The sequence below is a fragment of the Triturus cristatus genome, chromosome 3_2 (genome assembly GCF_964204655.1).
Source record: "Triturus cristatus chromosome 3_2, aTriCri1.1, whole genome shotgun sequence".
In the NCBI taxonomy this organism is placed as follows: Eukaryota; Metazoa; Chordata; class Amphibia; order Caudata; family Salamandridae; genus Triturus; species Triturus cristatus.
In genome coordinates this window covers 689,956,973-689,973,728 of record NC_140584.1, presented here as the reverse complement: position 1 = coordinate 689,973,728, position 16,756 = coordinate 689,956,973, and the positions used below count along the sequence as shown (strand labels likewise).

The window sequence follows — 16,756 nt, the reverse complement described above, 5'->3', positions numbered from 1 at the left end:
AGCGGCTCATGACATTGCCTCTGTGTATATACAACAAACACCGTGCCTCACTACACGCCAGTACCTTTGACTTAAACAATGCTTGTTAGTTGTATAAGAAGATGAAGCAAAATTCTAGCTTCCCTGCGTAGCCTATTGGGGATGCTTCAATTCTGACATGGTGGGACTGTCACCTTAACGTGTTGAACATTCCTTAACTGTCTCCCTTCGATGAATAGCGAGCTCAACCTGCAAGTGAACCAACACACTAATCAACTTCCGCAACAGCCAGACAGGTCACCTACACGTGATAAAGGTGCGGGAGCCCTTTGGAAACGGAATGGGGGCGCACAATCCCCGCCTTGGAGACAAAATGTTTTACCTCGTTGTACTGCGAGATCGGTGCATGCAGAGACAACATAACTATCCTTAGCCAACACTTGGCCAGACCGCAACTTTTGTCTAAATTGGGACAAGGGAAGACCATGGTAATATCACTGATCAAGTCTGTGATGTCATATATGACCTCTTCCCCTGTGCTTTGTGTGATATTGGCCCTCCTAGGAGTGGGCAGAGGTTCTAGGCCGGTAATGCACCCTTGTTCGTGGAGAAAGCTGAAATCATGCTTGCCGGTTCCCGGCCAAAACCGACAACCCTTTTACCCTTTGTCAACAGCAGCACATGCATCAATAAGACATTGATAAGGGCCACATGCCTAACTCCTGATGTCCAAAGGACCTAGTAGACCAAGCAGCGAAAACATCACTAAATGGAATAATACGAAACAGTCTTCTCACGGCGCACGCCACCCAGGCGCCGGCAGGACACCGAGGTTTAGACCGAACAACCCGATTCCAAAGGAATCCCAATGTGACCTTGGCTGGAGAAGAGCTATCCCTGTCCTAACAGGAAATGAAAACTTTGGAGCTGAAGCCACGAAAGTTAACTAAATGAAGACCAGAGACCGAGGTACTCACAGGAGTTTATACTCGCAAAGCTGGAGTCATGGAACACGACACGTATAGGATACCAGAGCCTGTCCAGTGGACAGCGAGGCAACCGATACTCAGTTAAATATTGATGGATTTTGAGACACAGGCACCATCCAAACTACTGAAACCAAGTTGGCGGGACTAGTTCTATGGAGAAAAGCATTGAAGAATCGCTCCTCAACGTCAAATGACACAACTACCCGCTTACGTCTACCTTGCTGGGAAGGGTGGGGCGATGCCCATTATCGGAATAGTGAATGAATAATTTATTCCTACAGCCAAATTGTGAGAGACTGCCCCCCGAGTGGTCTTTCCGCTTAATGGCCCCCTGGCAGTGCAATTGATTAGGGCACCAATAATTCACCCCAAACTGGTATGCTGCTTTGCCCTACCCAGGGCACCCTGTCCGGTAAACGCCAAGGCAGACGTACCGCAATGCCAACTGAAGGCAGAGTAAAACATCATTTCTGACTTAGGGCTGCTCGCGGTGACACATACATCGTGACCCCCAGTATTGCGCAAAACTAGAATCGGCATACGTGCGCGCTACATACCGCAAGGCAGTTCTAAGGAACACCTGACAATTGTGCCACTATAAGCCAGGACTCCTGTCCGGCGGCCACTTCCTTATGCACCACACCTTGCTGCTGCCATGCTGTGAATCAATAGTAACACCACAACGGCGGACCCGGGTACTCGTGCAAACGTGAAAATTCAGCCTATTTCAAGCCCTCAAAACTAAAATGATGGCTTGGGCAACTGGCACAGTGATTTTAATGCCAATTGCATTAATCCATGCCTTTGGGGTCACCTCTACAATCGACAGACAGTGCCAACTCGTGGCAGACTGTCCCAAGCGCCAGTTAAGTCACGGGCAGCGCACCAGCACCCACTTAGTCAAATTACACTGTAAACTTTGTGCTGTAATTTAGCCTGGTGGCCGCTGTGTAGTTTGCCGCTATGTAGTGGCCGTTATGTCATTGCATCCCTGTAATCAATACAATATGGACACTCCACCTACAAGTTCATCTTATGGCTTAGTCAATCCTTCTATTGGTATCAGATAAGTAAGCCACTAATCTGGATCATTTGCGTAGCCACCAAGAGCTAGCCGCCCACATCCATAGCTGCCAAGGTTTCAGTTTGCTATGTGTGACCTTTCCATCATATCAGTGCAACTATGAGGGACATTTTGAGGACCTATGACTTGTTATTATTTTTTTTTGGTTTGGGTAAGACCGAGTGTAACTCAGTGTACTACGGGGGCCATATCAACTGTTAGGCAACACATCCCTTGCCTCTGAGGGATGAGTCATTAACCAACACTAAGCCAAGGGACTCGTGCAAAGTGTATACACTATTAGCCATCGTCCCCTCTTCACTGAGGCCGCCTAGACAAAGAATGGATAACACGCACCATTCCCATGGTCCTCCTGCTAGTTTAAAGTAACGGCTCGACGCAGTGCAACTAGGAAGCCAAGTAGCTACTTCTCAATCCTCCTGCTTACTGCTTTGTTTAGTACGGAGTTGTCTGGGTGTGCCTGTGCAGCAGGGCAAGATGCCCAACAGTTCACTGTGAATGTGGTACCTAAGTAGGGGTCATGAATGAATCCATCAAATATTTTCCACGGCATCTACGTTCCACAAAAGCACCACTCCAACGCAAACTGACGCCTCCCAGGTCCAAGGGCATCACTGATGTAAAGTGAGAGAAAAGGGGGACCCCTGCCAATGCCATATGCCGGTCCCCTTACTTAAGGCCTGTGCCCCTGCCTGCTGGCCAGGCCAGACCGGTCGCTGCCCATGCTTGCGCATTGATCTCAAACAACCACTCCGCACCAGTGAAATAGTTATGTGGCAGAAAAACCCATCCCACGGATGGGACAGCAACCCACTCGATCGATAAGGTAAACAAACAACCCCAATCCATGATCAGTCACGTGAGCAACCGTGCCCCCAAGGTGCGCCAAAACCCTTTGGTGCTACCGCCAAACAAATTCGATTCCAAGTCGGCAATGTTCTCCCCCTTATGAAAAGGCTGCCTCTACCGAGGGGGCCCAGCACGGCTGTGTCCTATGCCCTAAAGTACGAGGCCAGCTACAGGCGGCCTCTCTAACCTTGTAGTTTCCTGCAGCGCAGAAATTCATGGCAGATATTAATTAGGATGCATAGTGTTGTGCTCTGCCTAGTGAGGAGGCAGCTCTATTGTCAGCATGCACCGCGTCGCCTCAGGGAAGATAGTGCATGAAGCAAACCCCCCAGGGGCCCTGCCGGCCGCGTGATGACGCGCCCACAACCCAGCTCCTATTTTCAGTCTCCAGGCACCAGTGGCACCGTGGCTGCAGGAGAAACTCGGGTGGAGATCAGTCGGCAGCCTCTGCTCTCGCAGGGATATGCTGCCCAGGGAGGAGTTGGCTAACTTCAACGTATGTGCCGTTTGGGATGTCTGGCTGCGGTCCCACTCCAACCGGGTCACTTGTTAGTTTGTACACAGCAAAGCCCTACCCTCTGCCCTGCAGCCTGAATTAACGCCCTAAACTATCCCGCGGGTCGTGCCGCCGTCACAGAGAAGCGGACCTTTGCCATGACTGGACTGGGGAAACCTGCCTCTGACCCTTCGTGCGCTCCGATGTTCTGATCCTACCGGCACCCGAAGCTTGCACAATTTGCCTGGCCTTCCCAGGGGAAGGGCATGGCGCGCACCAAATATGCCCGCCCCTTCACCTCAATTGGCCTGCGGTTGCTTTGCAGAACGTCCCCCCCCCCCCCCTCAGGTTCCTATTGCGTGACTCAAAACAGCAAGACCCCCTTTTTTTTCCCCCATATTTATATAGCGCAAACTCGAACCAAAGGTATTGGAGCGAAAACAAACAGAACTGTACAAACCCTGCATATTTATATAGCTCGATCTTGACCCGAGGTATTGGAGCGCATAACATGCGCACCGTGTTTGCATTCCCATTCAAAAGGGGGCATTGGGTAACACGGAGGGATGAAATGGCCCGCGCGACGAAACAGCAAGGTTTTTTCATTGTTGTATATTCATATAGCGCAAACTCTAACCAAAGGTATTGGAGCGCTTAATGTGGGCATCGTGTTTACCGTCACATTTGGGTAAACACGGAAGGATTAAATGATTTGCCCAGAATCGAGGACGTGGACGCGACCTCGAAGCTCGCACTCTGGTCACAAGCCATTTTTTTTTTTTTTTTTTTTTTTGCGCAAGCCAAAGTCTGATGTGGTGGCACGCCTACCATGAGGGCCTTGTGTGAATTATTTGCCTATTTAAAATGGCGCTGCCCGAAACGCCGGTATTGTCATGCCTGTAACCTGGTATACCCAGGCGGTCTCCCATCCAAGAACTCCCAGGCCCGACCCTGCTTAGCTACCAAGGTCGGCGAGATCGGGTGCAAAACAAACACATTTTTAGCTTCCTCACGTGTGTTCCTCCCACTTGCCTGTACTGATACTAGCCTCGACTCGTGCACTGGCTTTTTTGCATATTTACATAACGCAAAATTGACCCGAAGGATTGGAGCGCTATACATGAGCACCGTATTTACATTATACAGAATTGGAGCGCTATACCTGAGCACCGTATTTACATTACACAATCTGGCACGGGGAGATTAAGTGATTTGCCCAGAGTCACAGGATGGGGACGCGACCTCGAGGCTCGAATCCTAGTTTCCCGCACCGAAATCGGCAGATTAAGCCGACGGACCACATCCAAGGAGTGTAGCCTGGCCCATCTCCGTAGCACCGGGGGCCGTGAGCCAGGTGCTCGCCGTAAGTTAATATTTAGCCGCGCTGCCTGCTCAGCTGTCCGGCGCCCGCCCGAACCCCACACATAAAAAACGGGCGGACTCGACCCAGAGGCCCTGGAGCGCCAGCGTGAGCACCGATGCCCCTTAAAGGAGAAATTTCCCGAGATTATGAATCTCACGGACAACAGACATTTCGGAGCTGGTGGTGGGACTCGAAACCTTGCATTGCAGGGGACTGTCGCACCAAGACACTTGACGCTGCCTCCGAGCTACAGCGTCTGGCAGGAATCCTCCCCTCACCCGCCGCTCTACAGATATACTAAGGCCCCCACCGCAGCAACAAACCAGCCCGCGACCCCGCGAAATGCGCGCCGCACGCCTCGCACATATCCGGCCGACCGCTCCCCAATGCCGTGCCACCCTAATAAAGTCCGCCAGGCCAAAAGCCCACCTGGGGTCACGCGCGAGTCTCGCGCCTCCCCCGCCCGTGGCAGGCCATACCACAGGGCCCCGTACCTGGTGCTGCCCAGGGACAGGGCCGGGGCAGGGGAAGGGTAGCAAGCAGGACTCACCGTTCTCTGGGGGCAACGACGAAACGACGACGAGCGACCCTCCGGCGTGCGAGGAGGGATACGGCGTGCGCGGCGATCAAGAGGTCACCGGCATGGTGGGGGAGGGCTATATAGCCTCCCCCCACGCCCAGAGGAGCCCTGGAAGTGACGCCCGTCGCGTCACTTCCAGGCAGGAAAGAGGAGGGGGACACCGACCGGATTCCCTGCCCCCCAGGAGGTGGAGGCGGGGAGGGGTGACCGGTGCCCAGGCGACACTAGGGCGCCGACCGCTCTAGTGGCCCCCTGCGGGGGCCGCGGTCAGCAGCAGGGTTCCTGCCAGCCCCCTCTGTGCTCAGCCTCGGCTGGCCAGACATGGAGGTGTCTCTGGCTCCGTGAGCCTATTCTGTTCTCTCGGTGCCGCTTGCAATCAGGCTGGCGCTGGCGGGTCCCCGGGGAGCTTTCTCTTCACTTATCCGCGCCGATTTGCTTTCTCCTGACATCCAGTCTCCACCCCTCTTCCTTCTCCACCCGCCATCACATACTGTTTCGCTCAATACACTGCCTTTACTCTCTGGTGATTTAAATACCCCTTTTCTTTCTCTGCTTTCTCCTTTCTCTCCCTTAGCCCTATTCTCCCTCTATTTTATTTCCCTCTTTTACAATTTTTGCCCTGTTTCTCAAGCTCCTTCTATTTATATCCCTTTGCCTTCCATCTTTTTGTCGCACTTCCTTTCTTTGTCATCCATCCTTCTCCATTAATTCATTCATTTTCTTTCCGTCGTCATCCCCTGCCTCGCCCCTTATCCTTGTCTCTTTGCTCCCTCCACCCCCTTCCTGTTCCCTCCTCCCTTCTCCCTGCTTCTGTTATTCTCACTTCTCAGTCACTCCTTCCTCCTTTAGTTAGCCTCTCTCTGTGTCAAGGCTCAGTGGCAGTCAAGTTTTCAGGTGCAGGAGCGCAGAAGCACCCTGTCGTAGCAGGGCATCCATGAGACATGGATGCACCAAGCATATGAAAGAGTGGTCCTTGAAGTGTGTGGGCCAGGCAGGATTCATCAACCTGCTGAGCTGTGGCTTAACACACATTATTATGATTGTTGACAAACCATGGTTGTCCATGGTTCTTCCATCGTGACCAATGGAGCCCCATTGTTTTAGCAGGTTTTTAGCAATGCTTTTGACTAGAATCATGATCACGGCTACCAACCAGTTCATGCGTTCCACCTAGCTCTGTTCCGCATTCAGACTTGGGCGCTAGGCAGCTGGAGTCAGCTGTGTGTTTGGTGGTTGCACCAAGCTGAATTTTACATATGTAACGCCTGCAGATTGTGCGTTTAGGGCTCAAAGAGGGGGGTGCCCTTAAACCATCTGCCTTTTACCTGGAAGCATATGCTCCATGCCCTATGTGGAGAGGTTAAAAAGGGTCAGGTGAAGCACTGGAAGATGCAACCATTTAAAGAGTGTGTTCCAGATGGAGAGAGATCGATGGGCAGGAAGGAAGGGAAGAACAGGGAACAAGTCTTTGGGAAAGTAAGGAAGCACTAAAGTAGATTAGTAACCAAGCAAAAACAAATCAAGCCCATCTGTGGACAGAACAGATTAATAATAGTCCAATGCGCGGTGCATAGATTACAGTCCTAGCCCATTGCAAAGAATTTAAAAACACTAAGTTATTACCTAGCAACACTTGTTCACATGGAACTTATTTTTAAGTGAAATTCGTTTTTTCCACAAGCTCTTAGTTTGCGTTGGTTTAGTCCTAGAAAAGAAAGGATATCGAAAAAGCAATAACGTAGTCCATCTGCCCTTAATCAATTACAGCAATAAATTACGATTATTTATTTTTGAAAAGAAAGTAGCCCAAGGGATATGATAATTTAGTGACCAATTCAGCCGAAATGAGTAATACATTTATTCTTTAGTTTCTGACATATCATATGACACAAGTTTATTATAAATACAATACAAAACAAGCATTGGCATAGCCGATAGGTCTCGCCTTTGGGGCCTTATAGATGTTTAACCATGCAACAGTTAATGTTGATGCACCAAGGATATTGTGCTGCATAACTAAATACTTATAAGGTCCCAAAAGCAAGACCTATTGGCTATGCCAATGCTTGATGAGGAAGTTATTGAGGGCTCTGAGGTCTAGGATAGGACGAAGGCCTCCATCCTTCTTGGGGACCATAAAGTAGCGGAAATAGCAACCGCTGCCTACTTTGGGCCAGGGCACCCTCTCTATAGCTCCCTTGGCCAAGAGAGTCTTGACTTTCTCATGGAGCAAAGCTAGGTGATCCTCTGTAAGCCAATCGTACACTGGAGGCATAGATGGAGGGGCAGTCTCTAAGGGGAGGCAGTAGCCTCTACAGATTATTTTCAACACCTACCTGTCCGATGTAATGATTTGCCAGTGGTGGAGATGATGGCGTACTCAGCCACCGACTGGCTGAGAGTAATCCTGGGGGATCGGACTAGGAAGGTTTTGTGGTGCAGGACAGGATCGTGGCTTGGTTCGACTTCTGGTTCCCCAACCCACAGGGTTGGGGTGAACTGCATCCACGGCCCCTCAGAGGTTGCTTAAGTTGCAGGGTCCTCTGGCCGGAAAAAGGTTGGCGTAGCTGATAGCTCCTTCCGTAGCCTCGAAAGGAGCAAAAAGTGTATGAAACTGTGGGGGTGGCTTGCTCAACATGACTCTTACCACACCAACAATGTCCACAAAAAGTTGAAAAAAATCTGTCAAATAATTACAGCGGGTTGCTCTCCAACGAATCGGGGCTGACTGGCGCAGAAAGAAAAGAACTGACATCAGTGCACCGGAGTGGTGGTTATATTGATGACGCAGGACGTCACCACGACGACGAACACAACGCCAACAACGTCATGTGGCATGGACAGATGCCACCTACTGGCCTGCAGGGGTACTGCTAAGATAAATCTTCTGGATTCCCCCTTCTTCTTTTATTATGCCACAGTGGGACCTTAATTGTGTCCTTAATTTTTTCATGTGCACACCATTTGAGCCACTGGACAACTGCCCTCTCTGGTTGCTCACTATCAAAACAGCCTTTTTGGTGGCAATCACCTCTGCCAGGAGTGTGAGCAAACTGCAGGCATTGTCACTGCTGCCTCCTTACCTGACAGTCTTACCGGACAAAGTGGTACTAAGAACTAGAGCGTCTTTCGTGCTCAAGGTTGTAACACCCTTCCATCTGGGACAGTCCTTTACTCTACTCACTTTCTAGTCACCTCGCACCCTTCCAATGAAGAGGAGCATCTCCATCGTCTGGAAAAAAGAGTGTTATTGTTCTAGCTTGATCGCACCAAAGAGTTCCGGGTGGGTGACCAACTCTTTATACGGTATGTGAGAGTAAGGAAGAGGCATGCTGTTGAAAAGAGGACCATCTCTCGCTGGGTTATCCTTTGTATTAAAATGTTATGTCGTGGCTAAGAAGCATCCTCCTGAAGGCCTTAGGACAATTCCACCAGGTCAAAGGCAGCAACCATAGCCCTTCAGCGTGCCAATTGCTAATATTTGCCAAGCGGCCACGTAGGGGTTTCTGTACACGTCCCCCAGGTGGGATCTGTTTGACCGCTCTGTTCTGCAGGATTTGCTGGTCTAGAGCTTTTCTGCAGTCCCACCTCCAGGGAAGGTATTGCTTGGGTATCTGTTCAAAGGTAAGGAATCTGCTGCTAGATGTCTGTATCAGATGGAGAAGTTACTTACCTTCAGTAACGCCTTAATGGTAGACACATGATCTAGCCGCAGATTCCTTACTGGCCACCCAACCTCCCTTCACTAGGGAATTGTTTTTAGTGTCAGTCATTCATGGCTCTACGCTTCTGGTTTGGAAAGTTGTGAAAAGTACCGACGTCAGTGTGCCAAAGTGGTGGTTATATTGACGATGCGAATGTCCCAACAACGACGGACACGACGCGGATGACGTCACGCGGAGTCGTCCGACGCCACCTATGGTTGCGCAGCAATACTGCCATGAAAAATCTTCCGCATCTATCATGACGCCTGGAAGTTCTAAGGTAAGGAATATTTGGCTAGATCATGTCTCTACCAGATAAGGCGTCCCGAAGGTAAGTAACTTGTTCATTTTGGATTTCACAAAGCTTGAACAGTTTAGAAAATACACAAATTTGTGAATCAGCTGATTTTACATTTTACACCCCTCTACTTTAAATCCCATCTAATTGATAGGATGAAAATTGGATTTGTTGCAAGATGATTAAAATGTACTTTCAAAAAATCCACGTATTCCTTTACTTACAATCACACATTGTTCACCCTGAATATCGAAAACAGAATATCAATAGCACAGAACATTTTGGACAGAATATTGAATCCAAAATTTCTACAGTAAGGTAAGTATATAGTTTACTTCACATATATGTACCTACACAATATCTATCTATCTAAAAGGTAAGTTAAAAGGGAGTTAGGAATAGTAACTCTAATTCCCTATATCCACTTATCTTTCGATATTCTGTCCTTGATATTAGTGCACCACGATATTCTGGGGGTCAATATTTAGTAGTACATCCAATAACACCAATAATAAAACATTTAACAAAGCAACGAAAAGTGGTGTGTGCTCTAAAACCCTTGAATAGTGTATTGTTTTCCCTGCAAGTTTTTGGAAAAGAATGTACCTTTAGTGCACAGCTTTACTGTTTGATCATAGCCAAGGGCCATGCTCTCCTAAAAATGTACTTCTGGCTACTGGCTCCAATTTGTAGAAAAATATATTTTCTGTGTCTTTGTTTGACGCTTTATCATGATTTACAAATGAGAAGTCTTTCAGGAAGAAATAGTGTTCACAATAAAAGGTATTACCGTAGGTAAGTAATTTTTCTTTAAGCATGTGATCCTTTCCTGTGAAGTAACATATTTTTGCATTCGTCTTATCTTCTTGTGTTCACAGACTTTTGAAGATTTTAAGAACGACAAGCAAGCTGTGGAGTATCAGCAAAGAATCGTGGACATTTTACTCAAGGTGAAAAAGTTGGAAACACTGTGTCGAAAGTTTACCAAATGTTAAATTATTGTATCAACATTTTTCCATGTTTGTTTATTACAGCTACATATTGAGTCATTTTATATTATTACTATATTATTGTTTATTATTGTTGATATTTCGATCTTTGTAGCCTCTAGCCTTTGGATTACTTCTCCTTTCTCTATTAGGTAAGAGTCCTCAACCATGTCATACAGCAGAGTGGTCTGTGTATACCTTGTCCGATAGCACGTTTCTATTTTCTCTATCTAACGTACCTGGACTGCGCATGGAGGCTAATTTGTTCTCAAGCCATCCGTATTTCACGCATCGTTAGGTGCCATTATCAACTTTAGCAGGTCGTTGTCACTTGACTAGTGCTTTGTGGGGTCTGATTGCTGGGCTCCTCACTTTCTCTGGTACCACCCCCGACACAGGTGGCTCCTAGGTGCCAGGCGGAGCAGTCAACAAGCTAACTGCTTTCTAATCGTGGCTGTGTTGCCTCTCCATCGTGCATACCTGGCCGAGTCACCACTCCGGATGCTTGGGGCTGATGGTACTCTCTACACCCAGTCCGTCTCTTTTTCACTACAACGCAATACGCGTTTCTTCGACTTATTTTCACTGAGGCATAACATGAAGCCTCACCTACTTACCTGAAGTATGTCTTCCCTGTTATTTGTTTAATTTTCTAGGTCACGATCAGGAGCGGAATCGACTATTTAGTTGTAGCCTTAACTAAAGGGTTCTTAGTTTCTGGCCTGCACTGATCGTCCCAAGGGTATTTTACCCTTATATCACTATTCACTTGCACAATGACATCACACACAGTTTATTCAGTCCTGATAAAACGCCACTAATCTGCATGACCATAAAGGCGTGAAACATGTCGACCTCATAGTTACCGGGGCACATTGCGCCTACAGTGGTATCTTCTAACCTAAGGGTTTTTTATTCTAACAAGGGTACCACCACATTAAATGCATTTCTCCTGGTGGCAACCCTTAGGCAGTTTTATTTCCCTGCACGCACTTTGTCACCCTCCAGATAGGACTCACCCCACACATCCACATGCACCTAATGGCAGTTCTCAAAAGATCTCCGATAAAGTGACCCTTCGGGAGACCCGTAGGGCATTGCAGCGCCGGTCCGACGAGGAGCAACTGCCCGATGATGAAGCATGACATCCTTCGGGGTATGTGATGGCTACAAGAGGCAAGACTTGTTCTTCCCTCTCTTTTGAGTGAGTCCTAGACCTAGGATCCCTCTTTCCTTTTCCTTTCCCTCTAGTGAGGCAGTTACTAGTTGCACTACTCACCTAGGAACAGTGTCCCCCTCCTGTTTTGTTGACTTCTTTGTGGTTATTTCGATCTACCCATCTAGATTTTATGTTTCTATGTTGTGTGTATCGTCTTTGGTGACACCATCAGATTGCAGGCTTAGAATATAAAAAAATAAAAAGCAAGGCAGCAGGCCTTATCCTTTTTTTTTTTTTTTTACATTTCTTTATTGGTATTTCAAAACAATATTCGTATTAAGGAACAGTTTGATCCAAATGTAAAAAGAAAGAAGAAAGTTAAAATAGCTAAGATAAAGGGTTAGAGCATATACATCTTTTGGGTTCATGTATACAAAGTATTATAACATTATATGCCTGCAGGATTAACCAAAAAATAGTTGCTAAAGGTCTGCGAAATTCATATGCTATGAGGTCGTAAATAGGATAGGAGCACCAACACCTAAAACCCACTTACAGTAAGTAAGTGAGCAAACACCCAAAGTGGCAAATATTATTGGATATACATGTCATAAGGGGTTATCATATTCGCTGCTGACTCACTAGCATATATGTGTGGTAAATGTGTAGGTCTTTCTTCACAGATCCATAGCAGAGTACAATGTGCTGGGGAGGGAGCATGGGTAAGAGAGAATAGTGAGCGGGGCTATATAACACAGCAGTGCAAGTCTGGAGGTGTAGGAAAAGATCCCAAGTAGCCTTGAATTGGGGCAGTTGTCTTGGAGTTTGTATATGCGTCTCTCATAAGTGGCCAGATGGTATAGTTCAGTAAACCATTCTTGATGTGTAGGTAGATATGAGGATCACCAGTTTTTTGCAGAATACACACTGTTGCCACCATAAGAGCCATCGATACCCATCTACGACAGTGAGAAGTTGTGTAATCCACATCAGTAAAGTCTTTTAATATGGACAATTTGACAGAGTCTGTGAAGGGGACTGAGCTAGTGTTGTGTAGTGCCAGTAGGACATCAAAGTTTGGCAGTACCATAGTATGTGGAAAATGTCACCATCAGCGGTCCAACACCTCCACATCTGACAGGCCCTGTGCATTTTGTAAGCGGACCAGTACCAGTCATGCAGCATTTTGAAGTAAGAGTATTTGAGTCATGCTTCGCGGAGTGAATGATCATGGTATTCTAAAATCTCCTTCTAGTCATTCTCTAAGAAAACAATTACCAGTCGTTCCTGCCAGTAGGTTTTAGAAGACCACAATGTAATGTTGGAGTATACACCAATAAGGATCTTATATAGGTTCTAGACTGTACCCCTGGAAAGTCCCCATGTCCTGTGATATTTCAAAATGGGATCTCGCCCTAGCCTACCTTGTAGGCAATGCCTCAATTGCCAATACCTGTAATGTTGTGACCGGGGTAAGGAGAAGTCTACTTGAAGTAGTGTAAAAGACAGAAAGAAGATCTCCGATTATCATGATTCCCCTGGTCACCCATGTTGGCCAGTTAAAGGGCTTGAGGCCCATGCGTATGTCCTCATTTGACCAGAGTAGCACTTTCTGGTGGACCATACTGTCAATCCCTATCCTTCAATGTGCATCTTTCCAGGTTTTCCACACAGCCCGTAGTTGGGGGGCAATGAGGAGATCAGGAAAGCGTAGTTTCCTAAAGAGGACCCAAGCCTGCAGGGCCTTGAGTTAGTGTACGCTCCCAAAGCGCCCACTCAGGCTGTGTGTCGGTAGGTTTGAAAAAGTAGGCCAGCTGGGATAAGCGGTGAGCCAGGGAGTACATATGCACATCAGGGAGTTGGAGATTACCCACTTTAGAATCTGTATTTAATCGCTCATGTTTAAGTCTAGGTTTTCTCCCTGCCCAATAAAACAGGTTGATGTGTTTGGTTATGTCGCAGAGTATGGGTGTGGGGATAGGAAGGGGTAACATGCCAAAAACATAATTGAATCATGGTGCTGCAACCATTTTGATAATTTGTATTCTACCCCAAATAGGGATCTGCAGAGCTCTCTGTTAAGTAGTACTCCTGGATAATTTAATCCTGTGAGCTTCCATGTAAAGTCGTAAAAATGAAGCGCAGGGTCGTGATCTTGGCTTGTCAAGGGAAGTGCTTAACTTTTTGTCCAACTTATTTTATAGCTGGAAAAGACTGAAAAAGTATAAATGAAGGAAATAAGATGGGAGATAGAGGACCCTAGGTCACTCAGGGTTAACAAGATATGTTCAGCATGTAAGAGAATTTTGCATTCCCCTGCCATAATATCAGTGCCTTTTATAAAAGGGGAGAAATGAACAGCAGCTGCCAAGGGTTCCAGCACTAACAGATACAGCAGGGGGGACAGGAACAAGACAGGGGACACGCCTGTCTCATCCCCTGGTGTATCCAAAATGTCTGTGAAACATGGCCGCCACAGTCAGTGTGCTTGTCTGGATTGGTGTGGAACCACTAGATCTTCTTCAAAAAAGGTGCGCCTATCCCGCCTCTGCCCATTGTATCAAATTAATTAGCCTATTCAACATGATCAGTCTTTTTTCGCATCCATTGAGCGCCGGAGTTATGTTTCAGGGTCAACTGTGTACATGCCAAATGAGGTTTGCCAGTAAGCGCATATGGTTGCCGGAGAATTGTCCAGGCGCAAAACTGACCTGTGTTTCATGCTCATATTGATGAGCAATATCAGACGATAGCTTGCGCAGTGTGTGGCGTCCTTGTCTGGTTTCAAAATAAGACTAATGACTGCCTTATTGAATTCTAGTGTAATGCTTTAGTGCAGTCCAGTTCTTTGAACAACTTATAAAGAAAGTGAATGGTCTCGAAAAAGGCTTGTTTTTAAAGGAAGTCAGTTGGTGCCTCGGATCCGAAGAGGGTGCCCAGGAAGTTAGCAAATGTATTGACAATCTCCACAGGGTGGGTCTCCAATCTCTGAGAGATGTCCCGTACTGGTGGTATAGTGGAACTAGCTTCTCAATGGCGTAATTGTGCAGTCTCTCCTGCCTTGGGGCCTTGGGGCCGACCATGATGACAAGTCGTGCCCCGACTGCCGGGCCTTGATCTCAAAAGCTAGGCGGGAGCGTTCCCGCAAGCTCCTCGAGATCCGTCAGTCAGCTCAGCTCTGCGCCGCTCGAGGTCCCGGTCGAGGAGGAGGTCGAGGGACCGGTCGCGGAGCCGAAGTCATCACCGCTCGTCAGGTTCGAAGTCCTCGCATTCAGGTAAGTCGAGGCACAGTAAGAAGTCGAAAAAGTGACACCGCTCTTCTGACTCCCTTCACCGGTTGCGCGACTCGGCTGAGGGTTCGGGTGGCCCCGTGCGGCTCCGTCGGAGCCACAGGAGTCGCGTCCAGCCCCATACCCTCCGGTCCCTGGGCCAAATGCGACTCCAGGCGCGATTTGGGACTTCCTTGTGGCCATGAGGAGTCTCGCTCTGCCGTCGAGGCCTGCCGGCACGCCTTCGGGCCCCGCAGGTCTGACTGGGATGCCTAGCGAGCCGGCGGCTTCGGCCCCGGTGCCGTCATCGACTTCAGTCCCGCCGCTGCAGACCCCCGTGGGATCCAGGCCTGTTGACCTTAAGACCCCTCCGCCGGCGCCGATCCCTATTGTGCCGCCCCCGGTGCTGTCTTCAGATGACGCCGTCCCCAGTTTCAGCCCCGGTCTGGGTCCGGCGTCGGAACGGCGCCGCACGGCGCCATCTCCGGCGCCGATGGATGAGCATTTCATCTACCACCCGGCTCCATCCTTTCTATCTGTATACCAGGAGACGGGTGAAGGGGAGGATTGGGAGGGGTCTGAGGACCCTCTGGCACAGCAGTGCCTGTTAAGTCAGGACTGGGCAGACGAGCTGGGGAATGCCAGTGCTCTAGACACTTCGCCTGACACTGGCTTCATCTCTCCTCCTTCCGTGGCTACGGAGGAGGGTGCAACTTATTCTGTGGTGCTGCGCAGGGCTGCCGAGGCCCTTCACCTGGAGCTCCCTGCAGCGGCCGTGAGGACTAACCTCCTCACTGAGGTGCTTCAACCACCAGTAAGCTCTTCGGAGCCTCTACTGCAGTTCAATAAGGCCCTCACTGACGTTCTGATGGGCACTTGGTCCAAGCCCTCCACAGTCTCTCCTGTGGACCGGAACGTGGCCCGGCGCCACCGCCCTGCTCCGGGCGACGACAGCTTTCTGTCGGTTCACCCCACCCCTGAGTGTCTGGTTATCCAGGCCTCCACGTCCCAGATGACCTTCCCGTCCGCTTCTCCGGATCGGGAATCCAAAAGGTTGGAGCAGTTTGGGAAGAAACAGTTTTCCTCCCTCAGTTTGGGGTTGCGGTCCATTAATACCGCGTGCTTTTTGGACCGTTATACCCACTCCTTGTGGGATATGGTGGCGGAAGTGCTGCCCCAGTGTCCAGAGGAGGCCAGGACACTGCTCGCCCAGGCTCTTGCTGAGGAGCGGGATGCAGCACGGTACTCCATTCGATGTGGACTTGACACCACGGACTCGTTTGGTAGAGCGATTGTGACAATCGTCACGCCTGGCTGAGGTCCATGAATTTTTCAGGGGATGTCCAGAGCACCCTTATGGACATGCCCTTCGATGACCGTCACCTTTTTGGCGACAAAGCGGATAGTGCGCTGGAGTGCTATAAGGACTCCAGGGCTACGGCCAAGTCCTTGGGTCTCTCGGCCCGTGCCTGCAAACTTCCGCTTTTCGCCCCTTTTGTGGCCAAGGAAGGGGTGCCCCCACACGTCCGTCTAGCCACAGGCCGCAGAACCAGCCTCAACGCGGTCGCGGAGGTGGATTCCACCGTGGCGGAGAAGGGGGACAGAGAGCCGGTCAGTCCACATCTGCTCCCACAGCATCTGCCTCAAAGCCTTCCTAGTCCTACCTTTTAGGCCCATTCCACGCCGGTGGGAGGCAGAGTTCGCCATCATCTGCCCCACTGGCGTACCATCACATCGGACAGGTGGGTGCTGCAAATCGTCCGAAGGGGCTACTCCCTCCCCTTCGAGGCGACCCCTCCAGCCATGCCACCGCAGTACCACCACATGTCGGGGTATCACTTGCAACTTCTGCAGGAGGAAGTTGCGGCCCTCTTGGCCAAGGGGGCCATCGAGCGCGTTCCTGGCCCAGAAGTAGGACGGGGTTGTTACTCCCACTACTTTCTGGTTCCCAAGAAGGGCGAAGGGGGCCTGCGACCTATCTTGGACCTCAGGGGCGT

At 49.3% G+C, this 16,756-nt stretch overlaps 1 protein-coding gene across 1 annotated transcript in view; it reads left to right on the top strand.

Annotated features, from left to right (window-relative positions):
• The window catches only part of VPS8 (VPS8 subunit of CORVET complex), a 1,789,524-nt gene that overhangs the window by 878,702 nt on the left and 894,066 nt on the right, over positions 1-16,756 (top strand). The window contains exon 27 of the mRNA XM_085648738.1: positions 10,221-10,292. Within this exon, the coding sequence (XP_085504864.1) occupies positions 10,221-10,292 (72 nt within the window). The remainder of the gene's footprint in view (positions 1-10,220; positions 10,293-16,756) is intronic.